Below are 16,554 nucleotides of genomic sequence, written 5' to 3'. Positions count from 1 at the left end.
AAGTTCAAAAATTAGCCATCTGTTCAAAAGAATATACAACTTATTCAAAAAGGTTAATTACACTTAATTATTAGCTAAATAATAACCTGGTTCAGACATAATGAGGAACTATGATTTCCAAGTACAGAATGCACTGGTGTAAGCCTTGGACTCATGCACAAGAAGAAACATAGAACTTTAAACTGTTTGCAGTAGCAATAGCTTCCCATTACATCAGAACTCATGGTACTGTTATGCATTCTACCTGTAGTTAATTAAAACAAATAAGAATAAAATCAGGGTTCAATATTCTGATTTATTAACAAACCAGAGTTTACAATAAACTACAGTTTTTGATTCAGATATAATGGGGGCTGGCAGTATATATTATATATTCCGCTTTCAATCTCCTTCCCTTGTGCATGGAAGAGAGTGGGTGGTGGAATGCATAAGCCTAAGCTTTGAGGTATTTTAGAAACCTCCCCCATTTACTTGCTTTCAACTCACTTATGCAGGTGTTTTTTTGTTCCCATGTACATCAACACAAGAACAATGAGTTGAGCCACATCTATCAGCCCTATTCCCCTTATGTGGACATGCTCCATGTAGTCCTTGCTCAGATATCCACGCATATAGGTCAACTCTCCACAGGGAAGGGGCTTGTCTCTAGGGTCTGTAGGGAAGGATGTAATTATACATCCAAAGCCTTTCACAGGAACTGAAACAGGCCTTGGAGATTTATTGTTTTATGTTAGTACTTTTCTGCTGTTGGTCTTTTAATGCACTATTTTTGCTATCCGCTTTTACATTTGTATTACTTTAGTCCGTCAATATTGTTTTTCTATACTGCTGTCATTATTTTTAGATGTGTTATGTTTTAGATATTGTGTTTCTTTTTAGGGATACTTTTGATTACTGTAAGGATTATAATGTTTTCTGCTCTTTTCCTGTGCTGTTCCTTCTGGTTATTAATAGTATTTGTCTAACAAATGGGTTACTCTGATACATCAATAAAGGCAGACAAAAAACCAACAAATGTAAAGAGAGTAGTGTCAGCATTTTACAAGTTCCAAATAATGAGAATTGACTCTAAAACTTACAGAATACATTCACCCAACCTGTACATGGCAAATACATTTTAAATGGACACTGTGTAACTTACATTGCGTCTCCTCCACATCCATATTCTGCATTTCTTCATTCAAATCATCCAGACCTTGTTTTCCATTCCTTTCAATTTCAATATTATGAGCTGGTGACAGAGGGAAAGCTATCTGTCTATCTACAGCTGCTTCTGAGGAATCAAAGACATTTTAAAAACAGGACTCACAACTATAGGTTTTCTTAAAGCCTTAACATTCCTGTTTATTGATTCTACTTGGAATTTCTTTTGGAATACAATTTAACACTAACTTCATAACAACTATACCAAGAGGCAACTGTATTTTGAAATATATCCAGTGTTAAAGGCCTTCCATTTCCTAGGCAGAATCAACTATTTCAAAATCAATATTAAGATATTAGATATCTGGTCTCTGCACTGATGGAGAAAAAGTGTTAAATCCTTTCAGCACTACCACTAAATTTTAAAAGGTAAAGGGACCCCTGACCATTAGGTCCAGTCACGACCGACTCTGGGGTTGCGGCGCTCATCTCGCGTTATTGGCCGAGGGAGTCGGCGTACAGCTTCCAGGTCATGTGGCCAGCATGACAAAGCTGCTTCTGGCGAACCAGAGCAGCACACGGAAACACCATTTACCTTTCCGCTGTAGTGGTATCTATTTATCTACTTGCATTTTGATGTGCTTTTGAACTGCTAGGTTGACAGGAGCTGGGACCAAGCAACGGGAGCTCACCCCGTCGCGGGGATTCAAACCGCTGACCTTCTGATCGGCAAGCCCTAGGCTCAGTCATTTAACCCACAGCGCCACCCACGTCCTGACCGGTTCCAATAAATACTCAGGCAATGTTCCCCACTACTGCTGTCCATTCACTCACAGATACTTCTAAGTGAGACTATACCAACTTAAGACTCTTAACAATTAACGTATGTGTAGCCATTTCTCTTTAGAATTCTTTAAAGGTTATCCAGGAGATAATTAAGTGAGCAAGTGACTTCCAGCAGTAAGAAAATGGTACTAACAAATTTATCTCTGTTGCCTTTATGGTATTATAAGGGATGTCTGGCTTGCAGGGAGGAATTATTTTGAAGGCTTAACCTGACAAGAGATAAATAACCACACTAGTGTAACCTTTTGCATTATGGCATTAAGGTAAAAAGCCAGAAGCTTTTTTTAAAAAAAAGCCAACTTATGTTAAATAAGGGAAATATATTCAGAGCAGCACACAATATTGTATCATCATTGCTCCCCCTCCTCCCCTGACAGGGTAAAAGAGATGTATACTCTACAGTTATACCTCGGGTTGCAGACGGTTCAGGTTGCGTCCTTTCAGGTTGTGTTCCACGCCGAACCCGGAAGTACCTGAATGTGTTACTTCCGGGTTTCAGCACTCACGCAGAAACGCTAAATCGTGCTTTCTGCATGAGCAGAAGTGCCAAATTGCAACCCACGCATGTACAGATGCGGCGCTGCGGGTTGCGAACGCGCCTCCCACACGTTTGCAACCCAAGCGTCCACTGTATTGCCAGTGTAGTGGACACTGCTGCCCACTAAGGTTGCTTACCATTAAGTTTTGTTCCATCAATGGAATTAATGTATGACAATCAGCAACCCGGCTTTTCTTTATATATAATGACTGATTTTAACAGGAGAAGGGACGATTGGTCTTACCTGAAAGGAATTTCTGTTGCATGTAAAGGTGGCCATAGGTCATTTTAAGTTCATGCCTGACTCAAGCAATTGATAAATCAGCAATGATAACAAGAACTGGCTTCCGCAACAGCTTGAGTCAAGCAGGAACATAAAATCACCCGAGACCATCTTATGTGCACAGGAGGAACAAAGGGTAGTTCTGTTACCATAAGGACTTCTGGCTGTGAAATATAAAATTCCCTCTCACGCTTTTCTCTGTGGGCCCCCTAAATTTGTTATTGGGGGGCTATCCCAACCCTCCATAGAATATCTGGGGAGTCTGCATTGAGTGCACAAACAGAGGAGAGGGGATGTTTCACTGCACATCCAGAGTCTTTGAATTAACAGAACTACTTTACTGGATACCACTCAAAAGTGCTTTGGCAGTTGAATCATCTTTTAGCAGTGCTACCTTTAAATCCCTAAGTATTAATAAATTAAGCAAGGTATTCATCCACTCTTGGCTTACCACTGACTTTCCCCAAGCCTGGAGCTTTGTTTTTCAATAAAGTCACTTGAATCTGTGGAATGTTTGTGATGTTTGAATTCAAAACAAATTTGAAGTTCACATGTCCAACCATACAAGCTTTTGGCAAGACCAATTCAAAAACATGTTCATCCCAGCTGTTGCTACAAAAGAAGAAGGGAGGAAAATCAGGAATTAAATGTGCACATAATAACGAGAAAAATAAACAGCTCTATTTTGCTTTTGTATATATTTCAGAAGCAATAAATGTTTGGGCTGTACCCTTATAAGAGCATCTGCTTAACTGCATGCTGAATATTGTGCTCAAAGCAGCTTACAACTTATGACTGACATTTACAATATGAACCATATTTGAAGAGACTAGCTAAAGCAACAATTTAAGGTACATTCCACATCTGAAATGAAGGGTTTCCAGAGTGATTTAACTGGAAGCCTGCCTCATGCTTAGGATCCTTTCCTCATCACAGCCTCTGCATCAGGGAGATCCAATGTTCAATGAGAAAATCCTTTGGTACAGGCATGGTTTATATCATTACTTATTTTACCTATCTGTTTGTAATTTCCAAGTCCGAGTATGCTGAGCTGCATCTCCATGATGCTGCTGGTGCAAGTGTTGCGGGTGCCGCCTTTGCTGCTGTTCCTGCTGAACCTCTACCCAACATGGAGGAACAGTGGCAGAAAATCGGGGTGTCAAAGTCTCAAAGCGAGTCAGCTCTACTAAAGATGTTAATGTTTCAAGGGAAAATGGCTGGTCCACCAGAAGATCAACTCCTGTTTATATGAGAAAGGTACAGGAGATTCAAAATACAAAATGACTATTCAGTTAATAGTTAACACAAGGATCAGAAACACAGCCTTTTAACACATAGCTGGTCTTTAGAACAGCAATAAAACCAGAAAGATACCAATTTCATCAAATCATAGCATGTTGTTAATGGCTTTTAAGAAAACCGATACCTTTGCATTTAGGATAATTTTTTACCCACCCTCTCTTTTATCAGATGACAGTCACCATTAGATACCACCCAGAATGGTTTTTTCAGGTGGCTAATTTTCAACCCTTCAGTGCCCTGTGCCCTCCTAAATCTATATCAGAAGGCTAGGGGATGCCCCAGAACAGATTTGGGCTATTCAGGGAGAGGCAGATGCAAAAAATTGACTCCCTTCTCATTCCGCTGATGGACTGCTTTCATCAGCAGATGGTCACCAAAGGATACCACCCTTGTTTTAAAAAAATCTGACTGGATAGCACAGTTCTACAAAATAATCACACAATATAGCTTAATTTAGACGGACTTCAAGAATGTGTTTGTGTACACAATGCTGAAGGGAATTTAGTTTGATGGTTATCATTTGCAATATGCTCCATTAAAGCATGCTTCAAATAAAACCCCTTACTAAATACTTATTTCATAAAATTTATATACTGCTTGTTGGTAAACAACAGCAACAACCTCTCAAAATGGTTTACCTGTAATGCCTGGACTGGAAGGATTAGATAAAGGCTTTGTGCCTTCTGTTAACTGCTCTGCCACTTTAGAAAGAGATGCATCCACAAGTATATCAGCTTCATCAACATCATCACAAGTCCCTCCAATCTGGAGGAAATGAAGTTCTCCACCTAAGAACAGTTGTCAATTAAAACACAAGTTAAGATACGTTTATTTAGCATAACACTGTTCTCAACCGCAAACTCACTAATAACATTACAATTCTTTTCTAACTGTATCTGCATATTGCACTTAACATTTTAATTTATTTTAAGACACACCTTGCCTAATTTTAGAAGACACACAAGGCAGCTTAAAATTCGCAACACAAACAAAATCAAATTCCCATTAAAATCACCAATACTGACATATCACAAATGTTAACATGGAAGTCCAGCCTCCAAAACCAAAACCAAAATAGCATTGAAAGGAAGACACCAAAGATTAACCAGCAAAGAGAGAACAAAATGCTCTTTGAAACAGACTAGTTTTTAGCAGTCACCTAGAACAACACAGTGATCCATCCAGTCGCTCTGTTATGAAAAAAAGTACTGGTGGCCATTAGCTTCAGTGAAATTTAAAAATTAGGTAAATTCATGGATGGTGGAGTTTTCAACCAGTATTAGCCACGGTAGCTAAAGAGAACCTCTGAGTTGCTGGTTTTTAAATTGGTTTTACTTAATTTCCAAGTATTGACAAATACAAAAAGAGAAAAACAAGTTTCTCAAGCAGAGAACCTCTGAGTTCAGAGAAGATATACTAGCACTTACCAGAAAGTGCAGTCAAACAGGGAAAAGATCCCATTACTTGCCCTGCTGCTACACTTCCGTAAGACAGAGATCAGGAATATATGACCCACAGGTCTAATTTAGTCCATTAGGTGTCTTAATTTGGCCTGCAAGGCTGCTTCACCACAGTCATGTTCACCTACCCCACACCTGACAATATATGACGTCCGGTGTGAAGCAGGTCAAGCTGTAGGAGCCTTTGAATGGATCCTTGACTGTTCCTCTGCAAGCAAACACCTGTCATAAAGCAGAGTGGCCATCAGCACTAAATTCAGTATTAGAAACTGAGAAATGAAAGCCAGAAGCTAAATGGTACCTTAAACCTAGGTTATGGGCACAACAACGGAATGTCTAGGCACTTTTTTATAACAAGAATACAAAGCTGAAAATGAATGAACGTCAGCTAAAATATTATGTTCATTTTTCACATGGTTTAGTCATTCCCCTGCCCATCCTCCTAACATTCTTAAGAGGATCTCATCTCCAGTCTTCAGAGAGTAGCTGGAAGTGGGGAGGCAGAGAAAGGTTCTCCTTTCCCTCCACTCTGCAGTTTTAATCTGAAATCTTAGGCGCAGTACTGCATCCAGAGCTCAGAAACTGCTCGCACTAATGCAATTCCCTGTCACAAAATGCACCTAGAACAATGGGAGTTTCAAACACTGACTAAATGTAAATTCAGTGCCAAGTGCAAGCCCCACTGAGATCATCAGCCCCACTAAGGAGTTCCCAGGGGTGCTGAATGTAAATTTAGTACCCACTGCAAGCCCTGCTTTCAGCATGGATCTTTTTAGCTGTGGCTTAACTTCAAGTCACAGCTGCAAAGATACTTCCTTTGCCGCGTACCTGGTTCTCAACCCTGGCCCCAAGTCATCTGGCTGGCCACAGAGTTCTTAACTAAATAGATCTGTGGTAAAATACAGCAAGCAAGGTATTTCTAGCAGCTGTGGAGCAATAAAGGGAACACAAACACCAGGGTTCTTAAAATACTGGTAATACTGGTGATGAAAAAACTGAAAATGAAACTTTTGTCATACTGAACACCTACCTCACTCGTGTAATTATGAACTACTTATCAGAATGACCTTCACAGCTAGACATGACAACTCAGTTAAAGTTTTGTTTCTGATGATAAGCCATCCCCATAATAAAGGTATTGAAGCTTATTTCATTTGTTTACTTCTCCCTGCTCTGTGGTATCCTCCTTGAGATGAAGTTACCAGAATGGCATAGTACTTTAAACATTATAGATTTATGCAGTGGCATCAATGCTTCTATTCAGTTCCTTCCCATATGATTTTTAATGAAGAAGTTCCTATTTTTGCTCTTACAATACCCTTTAATAAAGAAATAAAGAAGGCTGATCACCGAAGAATTGATGCTTTTGAATTATGGTGCTGGAGGAGACTCTTGAGAGTCCCATGGACTGCAAGAAGATCAAACCTATCCATCCTGAAGGAAATCAGTCCTGAGTGCTCACTGGAAGGACAGATCCTGAAGCTGAGGCTCCAATACTTTGGCCACCTCATGAGAAGAGAAGACTCCTTGGAAAAGGCCCTGATGTTGGGAAAGATTGAGGGCACTAGGAGAAGGGGACGTCAGAGGACAAGATGGTTGGACAGTGTTCTCGAAGCTACGAACATGAGTTTGACCAAACTGTGGGAGGCAGTGCAAGACAGGAGTGCCTGGCGTGCTATGGTCCATGGGGTCACGAAGAGTCGGACACGACTAAACGACTAAACAACAACAACAATACCCTTTAGCAGATATCCTCAATGAGGCAGGGGGAATGGGAATAACACATTAGAACACAATACTCTTCCTTTTTAAAGGCTAACACTAGGGATTTTACTATTTCCCTTGCTCAGGATCCTTCCAAAGCTGATGACCATTAGGGACCTGACCATTAGGTCCAGTCGTGACTGACCCTGGGGTTGCGGCACTCATCTCACGTTATTGGCCGAGGGAGCCGGCGTACACCTTCCAGGTCATGTGGCCAGCATGACAAAGCTGCTTCTGGCGAACCAGAGCAGCACACGGAAATGCCATTTACCTTTCTGCTGTAGTGGTACCTATTTATCTACTTGCACTTTGACATGCTTTTGAACTGCTAGGTTGGCAGGAGCTGGGACCAAGCAAAAGGAGCTCACCCCATCACGGGGATTCGAACCGCCGACCTACCAACTCCCTAAACTGTCAACCTCCCAACAGTTGCTTCGACTCTAAAGTCTGGCATAATCAAGTATTCTGATTATTAAACTAGAAGCAACTGGTATCAGTTAAAATAAATTCTTCATGGTTCTGCAGCATTTACACACACACACACTCTCTCTCTCTCTCTCTCTCTCACACACACACACACACACACACAATACGGTAACCATTAAGAAAGGTATATTTCAAGCGGGACTGATTTGGCAAAAGCAAGCACATCAGAAAAGCATTAGCAATCTCTGTACACATTCAAAATGTTACTATAAAATAAACAATAAAGCAATTAATCAATTAGGTAAAATTTAAGAACTTTGGGGAGGGGCAGGGAATTGTGAAGTCTCTATTACAAGTCAGAATTTCAGCCAAAAATGGAGAACAAATCACCAAGCATCTATTTTCTGCTTCACAATTAGCTCTGCAGCTTACCAGAAAAATCAGGTTAGCAAATATACATAAGCTTTGAAAAGCTTTGAAATACTATAAAGGGGCAAGAGCCTCTTAGATTAAACTTAGGGTTGCACACATAATACAACTGGCAGAAATGTAGTTTTATAGACTGACAGTATTCTGCTTATTTTTAAAAAAAACACCCTACAAATTCAAAGGACCATGCAATGTAGTCTTATCTCTGTTGTACCTTCAACATTCTACAGTACAGTGGAACCTCGGTTTATGAACACCTCGGTTTATGAATTTTCGGTTTATGAACGCTGCATACCCATCTGGAACGGATTAATTCATTTTCCATTACTTTCAATGGGAAAGTTTGCTTCAGTTTATGAACGCTTCAATTTATGAACAGACCTCCGGAACCAATTACACCCATGCTTCAGTTTATGAACGCTTCAGTTTAAGTACTCCGCGGATCCGTCTGGAACGGATTAATCCACTTTCCATTACTTTCAATGGGAAAGTTTGCTTCAGTTTATGAACGCTTACTCCGCGGACCGTCTGGAACGGATTAATTCACTTTCCATTACTTTCAATGGGAAAGTTCGCTTCAGTTTATGAACAGACTTCCGGAACCAATTGTGTTCATAAACCGAGGTACCACTGTATTAGCAAACACTAAGAAGAAATTGTTAGTGGGTTCTTGTCAGTGTTTTCCCATTTCATTTTGCAAAATATTTCCTCTTATGTCCTACTAATCACTTCATTTGAAGCTAAGATTTGCTTGATAAAAAGATAATGTTTGGACAACCATATCTCATCTTAAGAAGCAGGTAGGTAGCCGTGTTGGTCTGAGTCGAAGCAAAATAAAAAAATTCCTTCAGTAGCACCTTAAAGACCAACTAAGTTTTTATTTTGGTATGAGCTTTCGTGTGCATGCACACTTCTAGACATAATTGAACCTTGTATACTTCCATGCACCCACTTCTCCCTTTGCACAAATGGGGAGAGAAGCCCACAAGTCTTCTTGTAACTATAGTCTCTCACTATGTCCAAATCAGGAAACCATAGTTAATGACTTCTGAACAATCTAGGATGTGAACTATGGTTTCAAATCAAAATAGGAATCTCTTGTTAACTGAAGACTTCCCAGTATGTTTCCCTGCTTGCACGAAAGGATCGGCAAACCGTGAGGTCTTGTTCATCATATCTTGCTTAAGACACGCTTACTATAGGGAGAATACCAGCTTTTCCTTCTAGTACATATGGGAACTAATATTGCACAGTATGTCAGATACTTGTGTATCCATTTTCTTGGTACATGTCAGGAAAACCCCATTAAAAAACTTATGGATTGGATCAAGCATTAGGCATATGCAAAGAGGCTAGCAGAAACTTATTTCATAGCCATTCCTCTCCATGACAGCCCCTCAGAAATACTCTGTTAAGGGCCAAGGTACCCTGCTGTAGGTGGGCTATGGCCTATGAGTAGAAGCCCCGCTATCAATAGTTTTCCATGGGAATACAGTGGTACCTTGGGTTTACTCAATCCGTTCCAGGGTGCCATTCGCACCCCTAAAAGTACTCAACCTGAGTGGCCATAGCGCGTGTGCCTGAAGCACCAAGAGCGCTTCTGCGCACATGCGAAGCGCGCAGAACGCTTTGCACATGCGCGCGGCGGAACCCAGAAGTAAACACTTCCGGGTCCGCTGAGTACGCAACTTGTAGTTCCTGTGGATCCTTCTTCCCCTCAGAACACCATGCCACAGCCCATCCATTCATCTGGGTCCCCCAACCGCATGGGAGGGGAACTGAAATCACTGCTGCAGTGAGTGGGGGTGAAATCTCCTTCTGTCAGTCCTGCTACACATACAACTATATAGACAACCCCCTAGTAATAACCAAACCACTATCCAAATGTTCCCTGCTAAACTGCTAACCCAGTACATTAACTATTTAGAAAGCAAGAAATTCAATTCTGCATGACCTCAAATTGAACTTCAAAACACTTACTCATCCAAATAATAACTAGTTTTCATGCCAGGGTAGTTAACATGGTACCCCCCCCAGATGTTTTGGCATCCAACTCCCTTTGTTGTCTACCATTGGGCATGCTGGCAGGGGCTGATAGGAGATGGAGGGCACCCATTGTCTTCCCCTGACCTAACACATACAAAACACATGGCAAATCCACACTGTGATCAACTCCCGCCCGGAAACCAATGTCCCCACTGTGGAAGGATGTGTGGATCCAGAATTGGCCTCTACAGTCACTTACGGACTCATTGTTAAAATTGTGTTTATGGAAGACAATCTTACTCGGCTACAAGTGATCGCCAAAGAGGAAGACATACAAATCTACAACAGTAAAAGATTACAGATTAATGGAGATGTCATGGCAAAGGAAACCTAAGTATAGTAGGGCATGTCTAAATTGGCAAACCATACATGCTCCACTTTTAGACTCCAGAGCATCTAGATAACTGAACTGCTGAGCAGAGGGAAAGTGAAATAAAGCAATTATAAGGCATGAATTATCAATATATTTTGGAAGCTCAAACCAGAGTTTGGGATCTAATCAAAGGTTAGTAGAAACTGATGTCCAAATTGGGCCTGTCTTTTAAAATAATGATTAACAACATAGCAGGGAGATGATGGAGGCCTATTAGAAGTCTTTTAAATGTAAATAAGTAACATAGCACCCTAGCACAGTATGTGCTGCATTTTGACTTTACAAATTTGATTAGAGAACTGATAAAGATCTTACCTTTGGTGCATGCACAGAGTCTATCTGTACCCGAGCAGTATATTACAGATACAAATTTATCTGGTTCCTCGGTACCCTCCTTTTTAGGTGGCTCCACTTTGGCCAGAACTTCAAAGTTTGAAAGATCTAATATTTTTACATATCCTCCCTGAGTGGTTATTACCAGATGCCCAAGAGTAGAAATTTCTGATCTTTTCTCTCTCTCGCTGCCATTCTTAGAAGTTGTTTGTATTTCCTCTGTGGGCTCCTCACAGTCATCTTCTCGATTATCCAAAATGTCTGGTGGGAGCAAAATCAATGAGGTAATGGTATCCTGTGGGTCTTTGATATGTTGGATTTTTATGGGTTCCTCTTCAAGAGTCACAATCCGAGTGGCATAGTTCATTTTGTAAAGTACTAGGTAACCACCACTAGCATTCCGCTGCTCTGGTTGAATTATTAAAGGCGTCTGCACATCTGCTGGTGACTCATTCTGGATCATACCAATATTTGCGCCGTTCACTACAGCAAGGCTGGATTCTAGCTCTCCTTTTCTTCTATTACATAGTGCCGAGTTTAATTTATTTAAATTATTCAAGGCCTCTACTTGATTTATTGCACTCAGGGATTCAACAGGGCATGCCCGCAGTCCTATTAACAAATGAACTCCATCTGCACAAGGAGTGATTGAATCTACACAAAAATTCTCCTCCTCTGCAAACTTTGGCAGCCGTAGGCACTGAACCAAAGTCCCAGGCTTAGGAACCATAGAGTTCCACTTGTCAGAGTCTGGAGAAGTTAGGCTAGCTGTTGCATCTGCAAACTGCTGAATATATGTCACAGGAGGATCCTGCAACAGCAATTGCTCCTGACTATCCAGCTCCATCTCTATGATCTGTGGAACTGTAAAACCATCATCATGTAAACTTTTACTCATGATATTGTTCATCTGTGAAAAGATTTTTCCTGCTTTTTCATCAGATTCCTTAATGCTGTAAAGCAGCAATATAGGTAAAGTCCTCCTTACCAGAGGAGAATTCAGTTCTGAATTAGTACAGGATTCATTGTCAGTTGATCCCTGGTCTGATACACTACCACCTTGAGTCCTACTTAAATCTTCCAGTGACCTCTGAGAATGACTACTAACAGGAGAGGTAGCAGGTGATTTGTATGTTAATAAACCTCCAGCTAACAAACAAGGAAAGGGAATGTTGTGGTGTTCCAGATGTTTTTCCTTCATCTTTTCACTCTTACAGTTACTTAGGCAAGGATTTGCCCCAAGTTCTTCTAAGTCTTTCACTGTATCTTCAAGTGCATTTGCAACTATTTCCCACTGAAGTTTCTCAGGCTGCTGAAGAATGCTAAGGGCTGTTATATCAAGGCTCACTTCCATGGTTTCCTTTTGTGATGTATGTCCTTTGGGATAAAGAAACCAGTGTCAGACAAAAATAAAAAATTATAGCTACATGAGAAATAATGAAAATCCTATCATAAAGCCTAGCAGAATCAATTATCTGGCATCTTCAATCAATGACAAGATAGCACTCTAAGGAAATCAGTCAAAATATCGTATTTTAAGGCTGTTTCACGGATTTCTCAGGAGCAAACCCTGGGTTGCTCCCAGCAGTATACTCAACAGCAGGGGTCCACAACCTAAGGCCCATGGGCCACAAGCGGCCCACGGGGGTCGTTTTACCAGCCAAGCCGCCCCGAACAGAGCTGCCCGTTCAGCGAGTCCCCGTGCGCTGCACTAAACCGGCACAGCATGGTGCGGGGATTCGCTTTCGCAGCGGCGAAAATCGCGTCTGCACATGCACAGACGCTGGAAATCACATCTGTGCAGATGCAGAAGTCGGAAATCGTGGGCGCACGTGAGTACGCGTGCCCATTATCTGGCCCAGAGGGGGCTCCGTGACTGTGAACAGGCCCAGGCAAGGTAAGCCTTGCCAACCCCTGCTCAACAGGGTGGCGCAGCTAATTCTAGTTCCCTGGAAATTTTCCTGTATGATACACATTTTTATAGAACAAATATAGGCCCAGTTCAGATGTAACAACAAATCTTTGGTTTGTTTTTACCCAAATGAGCCAGCACTAGTCTCATGCTTGCACATTCAACCCCTCTTTGCAAATATAGGGAGAAGACTTAAAGCTTTTAACTCTGGTTAGCATTTCCCCCCACCTCCAATACATTAAGATGGGACAAGCATGCAAATATTGGTAGTATTACTGTCTCTCCTGCTAAAATGAGATGTGTGGGGGCTATTTCAGGGGTCTCACTTGTAAAGGGAGCAAGGTAGGACAGTTTGCCTCTCCCACTGTAAATAAAATAGCAAGGTTTACAATGACCCTCTGTTTCCCCCATCTGCAGCAATGGAGGTTGGAGGCTGCAAATGCATATTTTGTCAGAGAAAAACGTGTAACTTAGCCCCCAGCCAGGGCAGGCTGGGAGAAGGATCCTTTCAGCAGCTTTGGGGATTGCTCCTACACTGCTGAAAGGATCATTCTTCCTCTGAGCCCAATTCATCCACAAAATTTTACAACTTGTTAAATGTAAATTCAAATGGCTCTTCTAGACTGTCACTATTTTGCATGTGAAATCATGTGCGATAAGCCTCCTTCGTTTTTATTTTTGCAGAAAGGTAGGTGAAGGGAAAATACAAAGGAAGATGAGGGATAACAATTGCTTCACATGACACCAGGATATCTCCCCACAAATCAGAATGAATATTTAATAAATAATGGATGTCTTATAATCTCCCTGGCAACTTTGTCCAAACAAATTAAGATGAATGTTCAATAAGTAAATTGTTTGGAAGAAACAAAAATATTTTAATACTAAAAGCAGTATATGAAATTCTAGCTGTTTCCTGACTTAAGTACCGTATACTTAAATCACTCACTGCTAGTGATCTTACATTCCGCACTGTACCAAAGAGATATTGTATGCCTACCAGTCACTGATTCTGATCTGGAATGCTCTTCACTGTCTGAATCCTCCAGTAAATCATCACTAAAGACAAGACAAAGATCACAGAGATGGTGAAGCCAAAGCAGCAATTTAATGTATTAACAATGCACTTAGCGCTGAACTTTTTTTAAAAAAAAACCTTTACAACATTTTCAAAATTAATGTTTGTTTATTAATTGTGTAAAAGAGAAGGCTATAAATCATAAAGAACATGGGAGAGAAACTCTCAGGGGAACAGAATAATCAGGGAAGGATTTAGTTCCGAGAAAGAAGTAGACTCCACTCAGGGCTCTTTGGGAGATTTAGCCTTGAGAGTAAGCATGTTTGGGTGGGGGTGGGGAGCGTGTTATGGGAAAGGAAAACATCTGGACAATGTGGCAAGTGAGAAAAATAAGTATCACAGGAGATAATAGTCAGAATGTGGAAAGAAGGGATGATTGCTTTCCTCCCACTTGTTTCAGAGCAGTTCCTTTGTCTATATAGTCCCACACTGATATTGGATTGAATGGAGATTGCAGAAGAAACCTTTTCCTGTAGACATTACATCTTTCTTAACCAATCAGGAAATGAAAACTGTTAAAAACAAAAGCTTCATCTTCCCAAGAAAGGATGTATTAGAAGGCCATCTCTCAATATTCCACAATCCACTCTCATGTTCAGGCAAATAAGTACACACAGGTCCCATTTTCCAAACAAAATGTGTTCCCAGGCAAACATTCACATAGGGAGCTGATGATTTCCATTATTTCCTATGGGAATGTTTCTAATACAGTACTGTATGTGATTTTCCTCTTCTCTCTCCCTCCTGCCCAAAATTGCTCCAGCCAAACAAAGGAAAAACTGATTTATCCAATCTCCCCTGCTAGCTGATTTGTCAATTCCTCTCCCTCCCTCAATGGTTTCTGCCCAAAATGGCTGCCAGCAGCCAGAAAAACACAAACAAGTAAGAAAGTGGGCAAATTCTGGCTGTTGGGATATCTGAATCAGATGTTTGTGTAGCAAGATTTGTGTATAATTATTTGTGCTGAGATTTCTGATAATGAGCATTCTCATAGAAGGACCTGTGTATACTGTATACCAATAGCAAACTGTGAACAACATTTCCTTTGTGCATAACCAGGGCTAAGAAGAGACAAATTTAGCATACCTATCTCCTTCCAATTTTGGTATATCTGAACAGCTAGATGAATCTTCTATCCATGCTATTGTTGGTCTCCTTGAGTCGACCCCTGAGCTCTGCTCTCCAGACAACACAAGCTGCTGTACAATTACTGGATCATAAGCATTGATCTCAAATTTTAAGTGCACCTAAGCAAATCCAAAAACATAAAGCGATTTAGAAAGAAATCCGCATCTAGCAAAATTAGCATTAGAACTCTTAAAATATGAGATACCTTCATAAGTTTTGAAACATCCCATATACAGATCTTTCCTCGTTTTGTTGCAGCAGCTAAAAAGTGAGGACAGCTCCCCGATCCAAAGCAGACTATTCTGTCTGTGCCATCTGTACAAGGAAACTGCGCTGGACTTGTTGCCAGCGTGACCGAGAGGGGCACATTTTGCGTGTGCTCGCCTTTCACAAATGGGCAGTTTGGGGAATGTCTTTCATGTTCAGACCTTAATGGATTAGAAAAATAAGTGTTTAAATGCAATAGCATAAGCTTCTCCCATCATCTGTTTTGATGCACACAGGCTAGGATCCTTAGCACCTTAACACACAAAGTATATTAAAAAACATAAATTGGAAGATTAAAATACATAAATTGGAAGCACTTGTCTGCTTTGAGAAAACATTGTTCTTAAAATGGCTACATTTTTCACTACAGGAATCACTGAAGAATGAGTACTGCTGGCAAATGACTGTTTTCTCATTTTAAAAGTTTGTGTGTGTATATATATATATTTATTTAATGTATATACTACTCTTTGCTCAAGCCACAGAGTGGTTTACAACAGGTATATAAGATAAAAATCCACGAATAAGATAATACTTAGAAAACACGTATCACTAAAAAGCAATTACTAATAGTAGCAGCAATCAGATCTCTTCTCCAAATGCCTGCCCTAGCCTTCCTAAAACTATAAAAATATGTGAACGATGCACCTCAGTAGGGAGACACTTTTATTAAGGAAAGCATAAAAAATACAAACAACAAATAATGGGTATTGTTCACCAGATGCAAAGCTACATTTTAAGCTTTTTATCTGTTTTACGTTTTGTTACCTGCTGGGCTGGCTAAAGATTTACAAAGACCCAATACGTATAGTTTCCTATCTAAAATACTATATTGTAATAGAAAGCAAAAAGTGTACTGTATCTCAAATATTTTATTCTCACCAAGGTTCATCTGTTGGCTCCCAGCACACCAAACACACACTACACGTAAAACACATGGCTCTGTCATCTCCTGATGAGGCAGGCTGTTAGGAGTGGGGAGGGAAAGAGAGAGATGTAAGAACACATCAACATTGTAATGAGCTACCTCAGCCATTCAGTATATAAATTGAATTGGGAGTAAGCCGCATTGAAGTGGTATTGTTACTTCCAAGTAAACATACATATGATTGTACTATGTAACACGCTTGTTAACCAGGTTCCCGAAAAATGGCACAAATAATTCTATGTTCTCAAGGATGCAGCATGGCAAACCACCTTTAAATATGAGATCCTACGAATTGACT

At 40.5% G+C, this 16,554-nt stretch overlaps 1 protein-coding gene across 8 annotated transcripts in view; it reads right to left on the bottom strand.

Moving 5' to 3' along the window:
• Positions 1–16,554, bottom strand: part of BIRC6 (baculoviral IAP repeat containing 6) — a 142,621-nt gene that overhangs the window by 108,697 nt on the left and 17,370 nt on the right. For all 8 annotated transcript variants that reach the window (XM_035108256.2, XM_035108258.2, XM_035108260.2 and 5 more), the window contains exons 6-14: positions 16,211–16,293; positions 15,267–15,489; positions 15,020–15,180; positions 13,856–13,914; positions 10,926–12,320; positions 4,751–4,900; positions 3,825–4,050; positions 3,262–3,422; positions 1,142–1,273 (exon numbers count right to left, since the gene is read on the bottom strand). In XM_035108256.2, coding sequence (XP_034964147.2) covers positions 1,142–1,273; positions 3,262–3,422; positions 3,825–4,050; positions 4,751–4,900; positions 10,926–12,320; positions 13,856–13,914; positions 15,020–15,180; positions 15,267–15,489; positions 16,211–16,293 — 2,590 coding nt within the window. The remainder of the gene's footprint in view (positions 1–1,141; positions 1,274–3,261; positions 3,423–3,824; positions 4,051–4,750; positions 4,901–10,925; positions 12,321–13,855; positions 13,915–15,019; positions 15,181–15,266; positions 15,490–16,210; positions 16,294–16,554) is intronic.

This window comes from Zootoca vivipara, chromosome 3, assembly GCF_963506605.1.
Source record: "Zootoca vivipara chromosome 3, rZooViv1.1, whole genome shotgun sequence".
NCBI classification, from domain to species: domain Eukaryota; kingdom Metazoa; phylum Chordata; class Lepidosauria; order Squamata; family Lacertidae; genus Zootoca; species Zootoca vivipara.
This window is presented reverse-complemented; position numbering and strand designations above follow the sequence as displayed.